A 17,560-nucleotide genomic window follows, 5' to 3' on the forward strand; every position below is an offset into this window, starting at 1 on the left:
ATATTTTTCATTGGGAAACAAAACTAACTTATAATACACCTCACCGCGCCGAATCAAAACCCTAAAACCCTCCTCTCTCTCTCTCTCTTTCTTTCTCCTTAAACCCTACAACAAACAAACACAATCAGTGAATCAAAAAGTCTACTTTCTTTCATTCTTCAATCGTAACAATTCACAATTATCAAAATTCAGTGAAAAATCAATTCAATGTCCTCATTGGCCACCAAAACTCATCCGCTTCTGAACAATCTCCCTCCATTTCTGACATGGCGGGCCCTGGGGTTCCGCACCATCTGCAGCGGTCGCCTCGGCTTCGCCCCGTGCGAACCAGCCCCGCCCACCCCCGCCCCGTCCGTTGCCGGCACCAAAGTTCTCGAAACCTTCAAAGAGGAGTTCGAGATCGGTTCCCGCCTGATCACCCTGGAGACCGGTAAAATCGCTCGCTTTGCTAACGGCGCCGTCGTTTTGGGCATGGATGAGACCAAGGTCTTGTCTACTGTTACTTCCTCTAAAGGAGACTCTGTTCGCGACTTTTTGCCTCTCACTGTATGTGTAATTGAATTTATCGAATTATTATATTTTATTTATCTATGTTTCTTCTTGTTTTAGAGACACTTTCTTATTTCAATCTGAAGCATGTACATGTGTAAACTGTGAAGTATATATATATATTTTACCTTGCGAATGTAGATATACATATTTTTTTCTGGAAGCTAATAGAATTTTGGTTCATAGGATCGCAACTTTTGAAGGATTCATTTTATTTAGAAAATAAAAATATATATGGATTTATGGCACTGTTGTTATGAAGGAAATGGAGAGACACTTAAGAATTGAAATGGAGGGAAGAGACCAGAATAAGACGTGGGAGCAACTAATTTTGAGGTCTAAGAGGTTTCGAATTGTGCTCAGTTACCTCTGCTCTTGTAATTTCCTTCTTCGCCTTGACAGAGAAATTGAAACTGCACCGGGAGGGAAGTTCGGGACTCCAATTTCCCTCCATTTCTTTTCATTTTTCCTTCAAATTAAAACTGTGACACACTGTAAATAAATTGATTTCTCCAGTTTTCTCTGTTCAAACCAAGAGAGTTTCATTCCTTATACTTCTACACTTGTGTGTTAAAAAAAAAAAGATTTAATCCATTAACAAGTCGCAAGAATCAGTAGGACCCACCTCATTTCATCCATCGATAGGGATTAATTCCTATTGATTTTATGAAAATGTTTTCAGCTTAACATTTTGGGTAGAATATGAATTGTAATAGGTTGACATTTAGAAGAGACAATATCAGAGACATAAAATGGTGATACCGGTGATTATATAATCATGAACAGCAAGATTAGGATGGATAATGGAGACAAAAGAAAATCAGAAAAATGGTAAATTGTAAATGGAATAATGAAATCCAAGGGGCCTTTGTAAAAAGCATAACATTTAGGACTAATCTTTACATATTCAGTTTTCAACAATGCTAATAACTGTTATCTATTCTATATTTGTAGATTTGTTTTATGCTTAAGTGTGTGTATGCTGCTGTGACTTAACTAGTATTTCTTTATGTAAGGTTGATTATCAAGAGAAACAATTTGCCCAAGGCGTCATTCCAAATACGTATATGCGGAGAGAGGGTGCTCCAAAAGAACGCGAACTTTTAGTTGGTCGTATCATTGATCGCCCCATACGACCATTATTTCCTGCTGGATTTTACCATGAGGTTCAGGTATGGTTCGATTACTTTTGTCATCTTGATTTTCTGGAAATTTTCCGTTTGTTCTTAAATGTTTCTTGATTGATATTGCTTGATTCAAGGTAATGGCAAGTGTTCTTTCATCTGATGGGAAACAAGATCCAGATATAATGGCAGCTAATGCAACATCCGCTGCTCTTATGTTATCAGATATTCCTTGGGGTGGCCCTATTGGAATGATACGAATTGGAAGAATTTGCGGGCAATTCATTGTTAACCCTACCATGGATGAGGTAATACTTGACACTATTTAGTACTCATTCTTTCTTTTTCTCTTCAAACACTCTTAACAAGCATCACTTCTAGGATTAGGTTAAGTTATATCACAGAAGTCTGCTCGTCGGTATACTTTTTAAATTTACTCTGCCGCCTTCTACTTCCGGTGACCCAGTAGATGCTTACCTTAAAGTTAAACCATTTGCAGATTTTTACTCGCGTCAAATAGTTTTGTTTTCATATCATTTTTATTTCTTTTTTCTGAGATCTTTATATTGAATGATAATATGGAGAACAGTAAACAGATGGTAACTTATACGTAGCTGTGAGGTGCAGAATGTGAAAAAATAAGCATATGGGCAAGTGATGGAAAAGTAAAAATGAAACGAGTTCTTGTGCTTCAATGTGAAGGTTGCCCTAGGTTCTCTTTTTTTTGGGGGAGGGGTATTATTATTTTTTGTCTCATTAATATTCTTCTTGGAATTTTAATCTAATAGATCTGTTAAAATCAGACTCTGCTTACTTTTTTTGCTTGATGGTCTCCAAATGCAAATGCAGCTTAGCTTAAGCGATCTCAACCTAGTATATGCCTGTACAAGGGAGAAAACTTTGATGATAGATGTTCAAGCTCGTGAGATCTCAGAGAAAGATCTAGAAGCTGGATTAAGACTGGCTCATCCCGAGGTATGACTTTGAACAGTATTTCTGAATATTTCTTTATCTTTGAATGCTCATATTGATTGGTTATTTCTTCTTGGAATGCTCATGTTGATTGGCTTTGGTCATTCAGGCTGTTAAATACCTTGAACCTCAAATAAGACTTGCTGAAAAAGCTGGTAAACAGAAGAAGGAATATAAATTGTCTATGATCTCTGAACAAACATTGGAAAAAGTCAGTAACTTGGCCGAAGCACGTATTGAAGCTGTTTTTACTGATCCTTCATACGGCAAGGTACATTCCAGTGGCCTAATTGCCAATAAATTCAATCTCACATAAACCTTTTCTTGTCCATCGTGTTTGTGTGTGTAGGTATGCATACACCGGTGTGCTCGGTAATTATTTATGTCAAAATTGTATTTTTGAATTTTTTTGCTGTTGTAATTTGTTCACAATCAGTTTCAACGTGGAGAGGCTTTAGATAAGATTGGACAAGATGTGAAAAAAGCTCTTGAAGAAGAATGTGATGAAGAAAGCTTGCAAGTTCTACCGAAGGCAGTAGACACCGTGAGGAAAAGGGTAAACTATTTCCGATGAAAATGAACATTTGTTTTTAATTTTTTGATAAGAAACTGTCTAAACTGATTTAAATCAAAATGACCCAAATGAAAGAAACTGGTTTGGAGATTTAATATGTTGGTTTCTCTCTATATGTTCCTGTTGACATTGATTTTTTGTTTTGATTGTGCTCTCCATTTTTTCTTATTTTCCCTTTTGTTGACAATTCTCATTTTTATAGATTTGCCTGATGAAAATTGCTGTTGAAGTACACAGTTCTTGTGTTCTCTCTAAATTGTAAAATTACAGCAAAGTATATACATGATTTCAAGGCTGGCTGGCAATTATTGCAGTTTTGAAATCCTAAAACTTGTTACTTATAGAATAGTTACGAACCATATAATTCTGTTGGCTTGAATATGAGTCATCCAGCTTGATATTTTGAAGATCTTTATTTGGGGAAGAAATGCATACATAGTAGAAAGCTCAGCTGTCAATTATAGATTGCAGGAATTCTAATCTCAGTTTTTTTTTACTTAAATGCTTCTTCTGGTTCTTCCATCTTTTAAGGTCAACAATGTCTTAAGTTTAGAAAAAATAATCAGGTCATTCGAAAAAGGATTATTGCAGAAGGAGTCAGGGTTGATGGGAGACAACTTGACGAAGTTAGACCTATCTATTGTGAGTCTGGTAATTTACCTATATTGCATGGATCGTCACTTTTTTCTCGAGGAGATACTCAGGTCAGTCAACATTATCTCCATTTGATGACTGAATACTTATGTAAAGAAGCATGTCGAGTTGTGTTGCGTTTATAGAAATTTTAAGTTTGGTCTTTGGGATTTATATTTGGAACTTAAAACAGGTTCTTTGCACTGTGACACTTGGAGCACCTGCAGAAGCTCAACGCTTGGAGTCCTTGGTTGGTCCGCCAACAAAGCGCTTCATGCTTCACTATAGTTTTCCACCATTTTGTATCAATGAAGTTGGGAAACGAGTTGGCCTAAATAGGCGTGAAGTTGGACATGGTAAACCAATTTTTGTTTTTCATATTGTTTTATCCTTTATATATAGTTTTCCAGTGTTTAAATTTGGGAGTACAAAGTACTTGGTTACCCTTTTTCTCCTATCAAAATACCTTGACTGTTGCATCTAGCTTTGACGTGCGTAATTCATTCAATACATTTTCTTTCTCTGTGCAAATGGATTAATTTGATGCTGGTTTCTTTTTTTTTTTATAGGGACTCTTGCGGAGAAAGCCTTGCTTGCAGTACTGCCTCCTGAAAATGATTTTCCTTATACTGTGCGTGTGAATTCAGAGGTCATGGCATCTGATGGGTCAACATCAATGGCTACTGTCTGTGGAGGTTTCCTTCTTAATACCCAATAATTTGTACTTTTTATGTTTATTGTCTGCTTGGAAAAGTTGGAACTTTTTTTTTTTGGGCATATTCATTTACCAGGTAAGTATGCTTGTCAGTGCTTTTATTTTTGTTAGGTGTTTGACAAGTCTTTCATGTTAAGTTTACGGATTGATAATGGTCCATAATTCTCTTTGGCCATAACTAATTTTCATGATTTTGATTTTGTTTGCCTGCAATAAAATATTTATCGTGAATTTTTCTCCTTGCAGGCAGTATGGCTTTGATGGATGCTGGCATTCCATTACAACATGTAGCAGGTGTTTCAGTCGGTCTCGTTAGTGAAGTTGACCCATCAACTGGCGAAATTAAGGACTATCGTATACTGACTGATATTTTGGTGAGATTTTTACTTGGGTTCTTTCAGTTTTTTCTTGATGGATGGTGGTGGTTTGAAATAGTTCTATTGTGATGCTGATATTCCTTAATTTAAATAGTGAAACTTTCTTTCCATCTGTTAGATGCCGTTCTCAATCTTTAGCTAATTTACATCTACTTCTCTAATGTGATCAATATCAGCTACACCATGGTAATTTGTTTGACAGTGTTTGTCTCCAAGTACTGCTGACTTTCCTATGAGAGTTTATTTGACAACGGGCTTTTGCAGGGTTTAGAAGACCATTTAGGGGACATGGACTTCAAAATTGCTGGCACAAGAATAGGAGTTACTGCAATTCAGTTGGATATAAAACCTGCTGGAATTCCTTTAGATATCATATGTGAATGTTTAGAGCATGCTCATAAAGGTCGTCTTCAGATCCTTGACCACATGGAGCGAGAAATCAGTGCCCCACGAACTCAAGATGATAGAAATTCTCCTCGACTAGGTTAATTTTTTAAACTCCATTTTGCTTGCAAATTAGATATTTGTTAGTTTTCATTGTTTGAATACTTTATGATTTAACTGAACATTTATGATCTGTCATGCAGCTACTTTGAAATATGACAATGACACCCTTCGCCGTTTGATTGGGCCCTTAGGTGCTCTCAAAAGAAAAATTGAAGAAGAAACAGGTCTAATTCAAATTCAGCAAAAGTATTTTTTTGTGCCTTGTTGATTTGTCAAATGATTCCTCTTGTTTTTAATTTTTCATAAGTTACTGAAATAGTAATGCTTGTGCTTGTGATTCAGGTGGACGTATATCTGTAAGTGATGGAACACTTACTGTAGTTGCTAAGAATCAGTCTGTAATGGAGAAAGTGCTAGAAAAGGTAACTATTGTGTTCTAAGTTTCAAAAACAAGATATGAAATATTCTTTAAAAAAAAACTTGAAATGGGTCTTTTAACTGGTTTTTCTGTGTTTAATTGTCTTAAAATATTCTTTACCTTCAGGTTGATTTCATAATTGGCCGTGAGATTGAAGTTGGGGGGATCTATAAAGGTGTTGTAACATCAGTCAAAGAATATGGTGCTTTTGTAGAATTTAATGGTGGCCAACAAGGCCTGCTACACGTTTCTGAGTTGTCACATGAACCGGTATATACCAAAGTTTTGCATTGTTAATTAAGAGCAGTTCTAATTATTTGGTTACCATTATTTCATTCTAAATATATGTGTTTATTTCATATATCTTAGGTAGAACAAAGTTTTCTTTTTCTTCATGTCTTTAGTTGGATTAAAAAGACGAGTTTATTCTAGCTTGAACTCATACCTAGTGTGTCTGCTGGGTTACAGAATCTAATTTGTTCTGATTTTGACGCAGCATCTTCTGAAAATTTCTATTTTGTTCTCAAGAGGTATAATCATCATCATTTGCAAATTGTACAAGTATGAGTAAGGCTTAAAATATAAGGTTGATGGGTCATCGCAGTTGCAGAAACTGTTGGAAAAATTAGGAAATAGATAATACAAGACTAATGAACCTGATAGTTTGAGTATGTTGGTGGCCTTAAAACTCACTATTTCGTTTGAAAAAGAGCAAGTACATATGCTGGAAAATACTATTAGAAAATTTTATTCTATGGTTATTTTGTATTCCTGCTTCTCGTTTTCCTCATTTCTGCATTTTGGTTCTTATACTTTCAATGCTTAACAAGTACATGCATGTGCTAAATGTTGCACCAATTCGAAATTTAAAAAAAAAAAAATAGATATTCATTTTAAAGTGAGTTAAATCACATCTGAAGGATATATCAATATGATACTCAAGGGAATGGCTTACTTGGTTAGATCTCTTGCAGTGGAGTAAAATCTTCCTCACACCAGTGTTGGAGGGGGCTTGAATTTAACTTGTGATTGAGGAACAATGGGATGGAGGAGAAGGGGGTGTATTCTTTTATCAATAAGCATAGAAATCAACATGAGAATAGTGGTTCCTTGTCACTTACATCTGATATCTTTGCCTCATGGAATTGTTTAATGTGTCTTGTGCTGGTTATCAGCAACATCAAAATTGGCACATTACTAGTGCAACAGATATAATATTTGAGGGATTGTTGAAAATATTCAATTGGCAGTCCATGTTTCATAAGGTGTTTGACTTCTGGAAGATACTATCTTGGAGTTCATTTTTGTTTTAAAGGGCTTGAAGAGAATTACATTGATCAACATCTGTGAAATGTGATGGCCATTAATTTATAGAAAACTTGTAGGTTGCTCATTGATTCATATGTAGGTGGTCCAGAGATATGTCTTTGAATGGATGCTAAAAGTTTTTCATGGTAGGGTAGAAACGGATACGGGTACAACTTTCAGCTTACATACCATCTCATTTCTTCCATATGTGTATACCTAGCCATAAGCAGAGAACCCTACTTGAAATTGGTAGAATTAAAATAACTAATGTGGCATCTTTGAGGGGAGAAACTGATAGTTTGTAGAATGTAATGGAAGATGTGGTGCCCTTTAGACCAATTGGTGAAAGGCAATCTGGAATCACGGAGGGATTCGTAATTGGAGCCCTGATGGAAGCCTCATTCACCACTCAAGAAAAGACGATACTCCTTTCTGGATGTATATATTTGGCTCTTGATAAGGGAAACAGAACTCATGTATGCATGATTCTCTCTTTCTGAAACTGCCAGTTGGATTCCATTGGTTTGTCGTAAACGAGGTCATCTAGCTATTTGACATGGTTGGTATATGCATTTAAGAGGTTCTTGGAATGCCCAGAAATATGTAGTAATTTTGCGTCCAATATTAAACTGTACATGTTCTTTCAAACAGTACGATTGTGTTAGTTTGGGCATGTGTGACCGTGCTTTAATATGTGTTCAGTCATTATTTTTTTTTTGGCCACAGTTATTTTACTTCGCTACTGATGATTACTTTTTGAGAGACACTGATCATGGAAACTCTTATTCCAGCAGCAATGATTTATTGATTATATGTTCTGTTGAGCTTTTTGCTTGATTTGGTTCATATCTTGATAAAATTTTCAATTTTGTAATGATACTTCATCAGGTCTCCCGAGTTTCAGATGTGGTATCTGTGGGCCAACAGCTCTCTTTGAGGTGCATAGGGCAGGATGTTCGTGGTAACATTAAGCTATCCCTAAAAGCAGTTTCACCCCGACCAGAAGCTGATGTGAAGGGTGTGGTTGAAGGATCTGTTCCAGTTAACAAACAAGCTACTGACGTATGGGCATCAGTTGGGGATGTGTCTAATGGGCAAAACCCCGAGCTGCCAATGAGAAAAAATGAAACTCCTGGGGTAAACTCATCTACGTCCTCTACCCCAGCAGTATTAATTCGAAGTGCTGCAGAGTGTGATGAAGAGGAAAAAGCTTCTGGTTTTAGTCAGAGTTCTAAAAGTACACTCAAGTCAACTCTGGCTTCAAAATCTAACAGTAAACCAAAAAAATTCACCTCTCAAAGTGATTTCTTTTCTTCTACAAACATTCAAAAGTCAACTTCTTTCTCTCAAAGGGAAAGGGAGGAATTAGCTGAATGTCTCTTTGGTACAGAGGACGGAGATGAGGATAATAAAGGAACCAGAGTTGAAGCTATTGTAAGTGCTAAAAATCTGAAGCTTGGCACAAAGGTTGCTGCCAAGGTTTATCAAGTACGTGCACGTGGGTTGGTTCTTGATTTGGGTGGTGGAATCCGTGGAATGTACCGGTTTGAGGTATGTATTCTATTGTTTTTTAACATAATTTTTGAGTTGATGAAGGTGACAATGCTGATAACAATGATGTTGACTCTTTTTTTCTTTGATTCCTATTGAAGCTAAAACATTGTCCTCAACATCTTACATTCAGTACTAAGTTCCTTTTTTGCCCATGTGCAAAATTGTGGGCAATGTGTTTAACGCTTGCTGCCATATTTATGTATCAAATTAATTCACATTTTTTTCCCCAAAGAAACCCAAAAAAGTTATCTATTCATGTGAGGTCCATGTTTGTAATGACCAAATCTTCTTTACATAAACAGCTATAATTTTTGTGAATATTTGAATCATATAACAATTGTTTTTGATAGTTTCCTCTGTTTTGCAAGGATATTTATCATTTTCTTGATCCCACTGGTAGGATATATGTTACTTAATTTAGGCTAGTATTATAGTTTTATCGTTTGCTTATCCCATCATCTTGAGAGTGAATGTGATTGTCCCCATTTTTATTTTTTTTTGTGTTAATGTTTAGTTGTTTTGAAACATATGTCCAAAATTCCAATGTTTATCATTTAGATGGTGATTTTCCTCATCTCTCTCTGGAGTTATCATTTTACTTTTTGACTGTCATGCAGAATAATGAGAAGAAAGACTTTGTGGTGGGTGATGAGCTGCTGGTCAAGTGTTCCAGTTTTACTGGCAAGGGGATTCCAGTCGTGTCTTTGGTGGATTCCTAGGAGGATTAATATACTTAGTGACTGGCTCGGATTGACTTGACAGGATCATGTTGAAGCAAACACTGGAAGATTTGCTGAAGAAACTGTGCAATATAGCTTGTTTATGAAGCATTAGTTTGAGCAAGCTTTTTGTGATCTCGGTAATCTTTCGGTACGTGAGCGGAGCTGCAGCCAATTCAAATATTTGTACTTGCAAGAAGCATTTTGAACACCGCAGTCACCATTTGTTATAAAATGCAAAAAACGCGATTCACTTCTAACCCGCATGTTTTGGTTACACAGGGCTCTTTCCATGTATGTATTGTAAAGCTAAGATTGAGTTTCTTACTGAAAGAATTGAGCTAGGTTGCTTAGCCGGGTAGGACGATGAAGTTTTGTTTTTATTGTAGGATGATGAAGTTTTGTTATTATTATTATTATTATTATTATTTTGTTTGAGTAGCACACTAGAGGGAAATAGTTTTGTTAAGTGCTAGGAGCATTTGAAATATTTGAGAACATGGCAAATTAAGCCCAACTAAATAAAAGAATAATATTTTTATTTAGTTTTTTCTGCCATAACTCCTCATAAAGTCCAATTGTGCTTTTAAACAGGATAGGAAATCATTCAATTCAAAGTGAGTTGCTGTATGTCATGTTGGGATGCTAACATTGTTTTTAAAATTAAAGATTATTTATTTACTTGTCGTGGCCACACATTATTTATTTGCTTGACATGGTGTCAGGCTAAGCTGGCAGATTGGGATTGAGTTGTTTAATATAGCCTTTTTCAGTGTGTTTGCAGTTGCATGGGTTGGCTTTGCCAAAGTTTGGATAACCACCCCCCGTTAATTTAACACCGCAGGTATAACGACCCTAAATCCATGCAAAAGCAATAAAATTATTAACTTATTCTTTAACAAAATAACCCTTTGGAGAAAAATTTAAAAAAAAAAAGGAGAAAATTAGGAAATAATTAAAAAACAACAACAACAACAAATGTAGGAATAAAAAATTCCTTGATTGATTAATTTTCTGATGCATGCAGATGCAGTGTGTGTTGATTTATTCCCATGGCAATTTATCATCTCTCATTGATAATTGCCATGTCAACAATCATAACCTTCCCCTTCCCTGAGGCTAATGCAGATGCAAGAACAAACATTATAGAACGCCATTGCCAAAAACTTCCCCCAGAAAATTCATCAAATTACTTGCATAACTATCACGCACTGTTGAATCTCATGAGAGGAGAGATGTATAAAAAGAAGTTTGCATCTAAAGAATTCGGGATCCCGCCTTCAAGAACATACATGTTATCACAATGCATGGAAGATCTTACTCTTACAGAATGTAATACATGCTTCGCTCAGATGAATCATCTCTTGGCCGATTGCCTTCCCGCCATCAGCGCTCATGTTTTTCTCGATGGCTGCTTTCTTAGGCTCGAAAATTATAGCTTCTATGGGGAGCCTTTTGCTCCCTTTGATGACATGGTGCTCAGCTATATTGATCTTTTCTCTTTTGGGTTTTTATTTTTTCATGTGCTTGATTGATTGAATTAATTGATGATGTTCTTTGAATTAAAGTAGAAATGCGGCGTTGATGCTGAACAAGAGCAGCAGGATTTATTCAGACGGGTAGTCGAAGAAGTTGTGAACAAGGTCAGTAAGAATGCGCCCAATGAAAATGGATTCGCGACACACAAGTATACCCTAGCTGATGTATCAGCATATGCCATGGCTAGTTGCTTGAAAACATTGAACCACCAAATGTGCTCCCAATGCTTAACTAAGGCCGCTTCAACTGCCTTAACTTGCATCCCTGCAATTGAAGGCCGCGTGTTATTTGCTGGCTGCTTTTTACGATACTCTCGTTACGAATTTGCCAATGACTTCAAGCCTCACAAAGATGACCAAGGTTTGTTTAATTACTGATCTGCTGGCTAATTAGTGGTTCACTGGTGAGATATGTGTATGCTCGACTCAATTCATTAGTTTTGTTCATATGGGTGCAGAACAAAGAAGATATGTGTGTTTATTTTTGATATATGCCTTTGCTGGGGTTCTGGGATGTGCATTGGCAATTGTACTTGGATTCTTTCTGGGTAAAGCTACTTACAGAAGAAGGATTTACGGCAGATTACAGAAAGGTAATTAATTGTTTAATGTTTGTTCAGTTCTGTTAATAAATGAATTTAAGGATGACACTGGGCACCGCAGCGGATTTGTTATTATCAAATCCGCACCTGCTGCGGGTTTTAATTTTTTAAGAAAATTTACCCGTTGCAGGTTTTGACAATTACCAAACTTACAATGGTACCTGACGGATTTTTTTGCGGCTTCTCACATTTAAAATCACAAATATTTAATATATAAATTTATATTAATAAGCTAAAATTTCATATAATATACTTTCTAAATTTAATCAATGTAAATAGAAAATTAAAATTTCAACATCAATCCAACACAAATTTTTAAATTTAAGTATGAAATATATAAATCCATAAAAAAAACCATAAATGCCATGAAAAATTCATGAGTGTGTGGCTGCTGCTTATGGGTGAAAGGAAAATAGTTTTGAAGGCTAGGTTTTGCGGTTGCTACTCAAAGGTGAAAAGAAAATAATTTGGGTTTCCTTTAGGTTAGGTTATGAGTTGCAACTTGCACACACCACATGTGATATGTTTGCACTTTACATTTATTTAATTTATATATTTTTAGATTTAATTATTTTTCAATTAAATTACATTAAATTATTTGGGAAAAAAAGTTACGGGTTTGGCGGATATCCATCGGATATTTAGTTAATATCAAACCCACCAGCAATATAGTGCGGGTTTAAATTTTTAATACTAAACCCGCCCGCAACCCACAAAATTACTTGTAAATTGTAATGGGCGGGTTTGAACAAGTTTACGGGTACCATTGCCATCTCTATAAATGATCTAAGATGCATTGTGCCCTTTGATGGAATTAATTTGGAATGTAATTAATGCTCTAAAGGAATGGAGATGGACTTATCGCTATTACATAAAAGCTTGAAGTTCTTGCAGTTCAAGTACTCAACAATAGAAAAAGCAACTGATTGCTTTGATGAGTCTAACAAGCTTGGTCATGGAGGATATGGAGAAATATTCAAGGCATGTACATGCATGCGGCCCCTTTAATTTCTTCGTTTTCATCTATCTTTTCTTTTTGACGCCTTACTAATAAAACTTTGTTCTATAATTATTGAGCAGGGGACGTTACAAGATGGCAGAGAAATTGCAGTCAAGCGTTTGTTTATTAGCCGAAAGAATCGAATTAAGGAGATTTGCAATGAAATGGATATCATGAGCAGAGCTCACCACAAGAACTTGGTTCAATTTCTTGGCTGCTGCTTCACCAAGAAAGATAGCTTTGTTGTCTATGAATTTGTACAAAACAAAAGCCTCGACCGCATCTTGTTTGGTAAGCATCAATTTCAACTAATGAATTAGTTACTTGTGTCTCAAGCACTCTTGTAATAACCTCTTTGGTACTCATGGAAGAAAGACCCGAAACAGAAGAAGGAACTTGATTGGAAGAAAAGGCATGTAATCATCATCGGAACAGCTGAAGGATTAGAGTATCTTCACAAAGACGGTCAAATGCAGATTGTGCATAGAGACATCAAAGCGAGTAACATCTTATTAGACTTGAAACACAGACCCAAAATTGCAGATTTTGGCCTCGCTAGGTTTTCTTCGAGTGAAAAGTCTCTTTTGCCAAACACTGCTATTGCCGGTACATTGTAAGTAACTCAATTCCATAATCAAATTTCCTTAATGAATCAACATTTTATTTATGTTACATGGCTTGCTGATGAATTTTCCTCTCTTTTTTTTTTTTTTTTAATTTCCCTCTTAACGTAGAGGGTACATGGCTCCTGAATATATAGCAAATGGGCAATTAACAGAGAAAGTTGATATTTATAGCTTTGGGGTACTTGTACTGGAAATTGTTAGTGGTGTCCAAAACAACAAATTTCAATCTGATGATGGCTTTGAGACTCTGGTAACACATGTAAGTAGTACTCATTACAAAGATATCATTGACATCCCTTACACTTTCAAGTAATGTCATGTTCCTTTTTAACTACTTTGATAGACATGGAAGCACTTTCAAGCAAAAACAGTGCTGGAGATCATAGACAAAAGCATCGAGATTGAAGACATTGAAGAGGTTAAAAGGGTTGTTTGGGTTGGTCTTTTGTGCACACAAGAATTGCCGACTCTACGACCATCCATGACAAATGTTGTACAAATGCTTAAGCAAAAGGACATTACATTGCCAACACCATCAAAGCCTCCTTTTACAGATGAATGTATGGAATTATCACATACTTCTGGCTTTTCTCGCCGGCAAAGTTCTTCTGCTAAAATTTTAAGAGTTTAGGGAGTTTATGTTGGGTATATATACACATATCAACAAGTTTATTTGCTGCAATGTGTATAATGTGTATGTGTTTTAGATTTATGATAGCTCATCATCCTTTTCTTAAATTTTGCTCAAAAACCTTGCATTTGCTGTTCTTGTTTATTTTCTCTTTAACTTAAGTTACTATTTCTTTTAATCCATATGAGGTATTTTTAAGACCACATAAGAAATTTTAAAATCGAATCATCTCTTTTAGGTGATCCATATTGTTATCTGGGCACACACATTATGCAAACTAAAATATATACAAGAAAGAAAAAAAAATGTACAGAATTATGTTGGCAATTGCAAATGCGAAGAATAGAACACTTTTTTATTTTTTTATTTTTCATTATTTTGATTTCTTGGAGGCCCAAATAAGAAAACGAAAAGACGACCAGAGAAATTAAACTCGGTGCTTCTGGTAACAATTTAAAAATGGATTCCCAATAGAATTTGTTTTATATTTTTTTACAGTAATATTCATATATTACAGCCAAACAAAAAAAAACTCTTGCACAAATAATTTCATTGTCATGTAATATGACTATTGAATTAATCATGTGGACTGTTTGCGAATTTAATTTTTTTTATTAAACTATCGTTTTCATACCGCATTAGTTTTTTTAAATTTTTTTGTACAAAAATATTTGTAGCCTTATCATTTTGAGCGAAGGGGTTCATTCTCTAAAAGTTGATTATGTAAATTGTTTAGACAACGTTACTCTAATCCTCACCCTCCAGTCATCCATCTGGGTGGGTTGCTTGGAGTTGTTAATGCTTTGGGAGCAAGCGCTGGACGTCTTATCCATGTTAATTCTCTGAACTCATCTACACTTATGGGATATGCACAAAAGGTGGTCATGTCTTACAGTTGTAACCAGCATCTGCACATGCCCATTTGCTTTTTCCTTCTTATCTTATGTAACTAAATATCATTTTTTTTTTGCTTGGCGGGAACATTCTTATACTCTCAAGTCCTCTCTTTTCAGATCCATTTTGTGAACAACATGTGACATCGTTGATGCAAGAGATGTTTCTTCCGGCACAAAATTCTGATGACCATCCACTGCAGCAGTATGCAGCATTGGCACTGTCATTTCCCCGATGTCATCTGTGGACCAACAAACTACTCAATCCTGTCCGCAATATCAAGGCTGATGTATCAGGTTCAAAATCTGTCTCTCGAAGTTTTTCCGAGCACAGTGCAGTCATGATGCTTGGTCTTTGGGTAAGCCATTTTAATTATTCGGGGTTAGCTCACGTACAGTCATGCTTAACTGATGCTTCTTTGTTCTATCAAAGCCTATTTGTTCTTTGGGTTCTCAAACAATTATTTTCACCTTTTTTTCCCTTGTACGTATTTTTTTTTATTGATAGTAGTTACATTGGGATAAAACTGTGGTGCAACTGTGGTACCGTGCCACAGTTGCACCCAACCGTTGGATTTCCACTTATTTAAGTGGACCCCACTAATTTGAGTGGATCCAATGTCTGGTGCAACTGTGGCACGGTACCACAGTTGCACTGTAGCCTGACCCGTTACATTGACTTCATTTTATCTTGAATTTTTCAATCTAGTTTCTGATTTCTTGGTAGTTAATAGATGTGCACTTATTATTTTTTGATTTCTATTCTTTATTCTATGTGGGTTGGTTTTGCATTTTATATCCTAGATTTGTCCTCTTTGAAAGTCAACACATCAAGCAAGCAATGTTTAGTGTATTCACATTTATTTCGCATTCCCACCCCCCCCCCCCCCCCCCCCAAAAAAAAGGAACAATGCAAAATTGAATTTTCAGAGCAGATAAAATTTGTGACAAACTAAAATAGGAAAGAGCAGCTATTTTAATGAAATTTTATAACAATACGTCTATTTTCTGTATATTTTATTTCGTAACTTTTAGCATTGTAAAAAAAAAAATCAATATTAATTTTGGGCTGCTGTAGTTCTGAACTCTTTTCTAGAAGATACTTTTGAATTTTGATCATCAAATGCCCTATGAATTTCAGGGCAAAACTACTTTGCAACAGGGGTTTGGTACTCCTTTTTTGTCATTTTTTTAAGGTCAACTATAATGGAGTCCTGTAATTTATCATAAAAATAAAAAAGCTAAAAAGTTTTAAATTTTCACATATTAATCCCACACTTACAAATTTTCAGTTGCATTAATACGTTTGGAAGCCATGATTTTTAGGACAAAAACTCAATTAAATTTATTTAAGTGTGCAATTAAATTTACTCCTTTTATTTTAGGACAAAAACTCAATCAAAAATACAAAACTCATTGCTCAAACAAACAAAAATGATTTTACAAATTCATTAACTAACACTTTAATATTATTAGTAAATTAAAATACTTTTACTACATAATTAAATAATTTAGTGTGTTAATTAATTATTATGTTATAAAAAAATAATAAAACATTACCTACATAAAATATCAAATTAAATTTATTTTTGTATTTTGTGTATTCTATCTACTTGACATATAAAATCTCTTGTTTGAAAAAAAAAATATGGTGTTTGAACCCTACTCACATGGGTGAAAGGAAATTGGTTGCTGTGTTAAATTAAAAAAAATCATATTTATATTTATTATCAATTATGGTTAGTAAATAATTTACATAGTTTAACCATGTAATAACTTAGTTAATTTATTAATTAATAAGTAAATTTATTAATTTAAAAAGATATTAATAAATGTAAGAATAAGTCATTTAATTGAAAACATAGTTCAATAGAGTAAAAAAAATTAAAATATTGTGGACTTATATGTCATAATTATAAAACTTTTGATTTTTCTTATTTTACATGAACAACAAAGGCTTTTAATGTTAATGGCCCAATAATCACATCTAACCATTATACAACTCTCACGTAAAATCCAACGGTGGATTTGAAAAAGACAAAAGAATGGGGTATCTAACCCCATGTGTATAGTAGCTGGACCTTGAATTTCAATACAAATTCCTTATTGTTTCCCCTGATTGTGGAAACTGGAATTTCTATTTTTGGATTTATGTAACCATGATACAAATTTTTGAATTGGATAATTGCAGATCTGAAAGTTTTGGACAGGGTTGTTATACCCAAAAAAATAATACTTTTAAATTAGCTTCTTAAGTCTATGAATTATGAATTTTATGTAGGGGAATTATTATTGCACCACCTCTATTTTATCTTATGTTCATCCAACTACGACAAAATTCCAACACGTTCTCTACACCACCTTTCTTTTTAAATTTGTATCAATTAACTACTTTTGCACTAACACCATTAAATAATTTAAACGAAATAACAATTTAACCCCTAAATAAATTAAAAGAACATTTTATCTTTTAAATGTTTTGAAAAATAAAATAATTATAATTAAAAATTAACCCTAATTTTAATTAAAAATAAATCCCAAAATTAGAATTTTATTTTTATTAAAAATCTAAATAAAATTTATAATTAAAAAAATAATTACAAAATTTTGGGATTTAATAAAAGTCTCCTAAATTATTAAAATTTTGGGATTTATTTTTAATAAATAATTCAGTAATTTTAATAAGATTTTGAAAAATTATAAATTTTTAATAAAAATAAGGTAATTATTAAAATTTTACAAAATATAAATTTAATAAAAATCAGCTAAGCACGTCTATTTGGAATTTATTTTTATTAAATTTAGGGGTATTTTTATAATTATAATTTTCTTATTTTTCAAAGTTTTGTAAAATAAAATGGTCTTTTAATTTATTTAGGG

At 34.3% G+C, this 17,560-nt stretch overlaps 2 protein-coding genes across 3 annotated transcripts; both read left to right on the plus strand.

The window, feature by feature from the left end:
* Window positions 1-54: 54 nt before the first annotated feature.
* Window positions 55-9,935, plus strand: LOC102628795 (polyribonucleotide nucleotidyltransferase 2, mitochondrial). 2 transcript variants are annotated; one of them, XM_025095409.2, is made up of 17 exons: window positions 410-546; window positions 812-926; window positions 1,566-1,721; window positions 1,811-1,981; window positions 2,523-2,648; window positions 2,755-2,916; window positions 3,082-3,201; window positions 3,786-3,923; window positions 4,046-4,208; window positions 4,422-4,547; window positions 4,814-4,941; window positions 5,209-5,428; window positions 5,532-5,615; window positions 5,734-5,813; window positions 5,936-6,079; window positions 8,006-8,668; window positions 9,289-9,935. In XM_025095409.2, exons 3-17 carry the CDS (start codon window positions 1,617-1,619, stop codon window positions 9,388-9,390), a joined length of 2,532 nt encoding a protein of 843 aa, XP_024951177.2. In that variant the 5' UTR covers window positions 410-546; window positions 812-926; window positions 1,566-1,616; the 3' UTR covers window positions 9,391-9,935. The 2 variants fall into 2 exon arrangements, with proteins under 2 accessions (XP_006470281.2, XP_024951177.2); XM_006470218.4 differs by lacking the exon at window positions 812-926 and having other exon boundaries at window positions 55-546.
* A 194-nt stretch (window positions 9,936-10,129) lies between these two features.
* LOC102611050 (cysteine-rich receptor-like protein kinase 46) lies at window positions 10,130-13,864 on the plus strand. Its single transcript, XM_052434854.1, has 8 exons — window positions 10,130-10,913; window positions 10,962-11,289; window positions 11,387-11,521; window positions 12,363-12,511; window positions 12,611-12,821; window positions 12,906-13,143; window positions 13,265-13,415; window positions 13,500-13,864. The coding sequence occupies exons 1-8, from the start codon at window positions 10,443-10,445 to the stop codon at window positions 13,785-13,787; spliced, it is 1,971 nt and encodes a 656-aa protein (XP_052290814.1). The 5' UTR covers window positions 10,130-10,442; the 3' UTR covers window positions 13,788-13,864.
* Window positions 13,865-17,560: the final 3,696 nt, after the last annotated feature.

Source organism: Citrus sinensis, chromosome 2 (assembly GCF_022201045.2).
Source record: "Citrus sinensis cultivar Valencia sweet orange chromosome 2, DVS_A1.0, whole genome shotgun sequence".
Taxonomy (NCBI): domain Eukaryota; kingdom Viridiplantae; phylum Streptophyta; class Magnoliopsida; order Sapindales; family Rutaceae; genus Citrus; species Citrus sinensis.

Coding starts and splice junctions, on each gene's coding strand:
- LOC102628795 (XM_006470218.4), top strand. CDS start 208: ATGTCCTCATTGGCCACCAAAACTCATCCGCTTCTGAACAATCTCCCT. Junction 2,649..2,754: donor TAAGACTGGCTCATCCCGAG/GTATGACTTTGA, acceptor TTGGTCATTCAG/GCTGTTAAATACCTTGAACC. Junction 5,814..5,935: donor TGGAGAAAGTGCTAGAAAAG/GTAACTATTGTG, acceptor CTTTACCTTCAG/GTTGATTTCATAATTGGCCG.
- LOC102611050 (XM_052434854.1), top strand. CDS start 10,443: ATGGCAATTTATCATCTCTCATTGATAATTGCCATGTCAACAATCATA. Junction 11,290..11,386: donor GCCTCACAAAGATGACCAAG/GTTTGTTTAATT, acceptor ATATGGGTGCAG/AACAAAGAAGATATGTGTGT. Junction 13,416..13,499: donor TTGAGACTCTGGTAACACAT/GTAAGTAGTACT, acceptor CTACTTTGATAG/ACATGGAAGCACTTTCAAGC.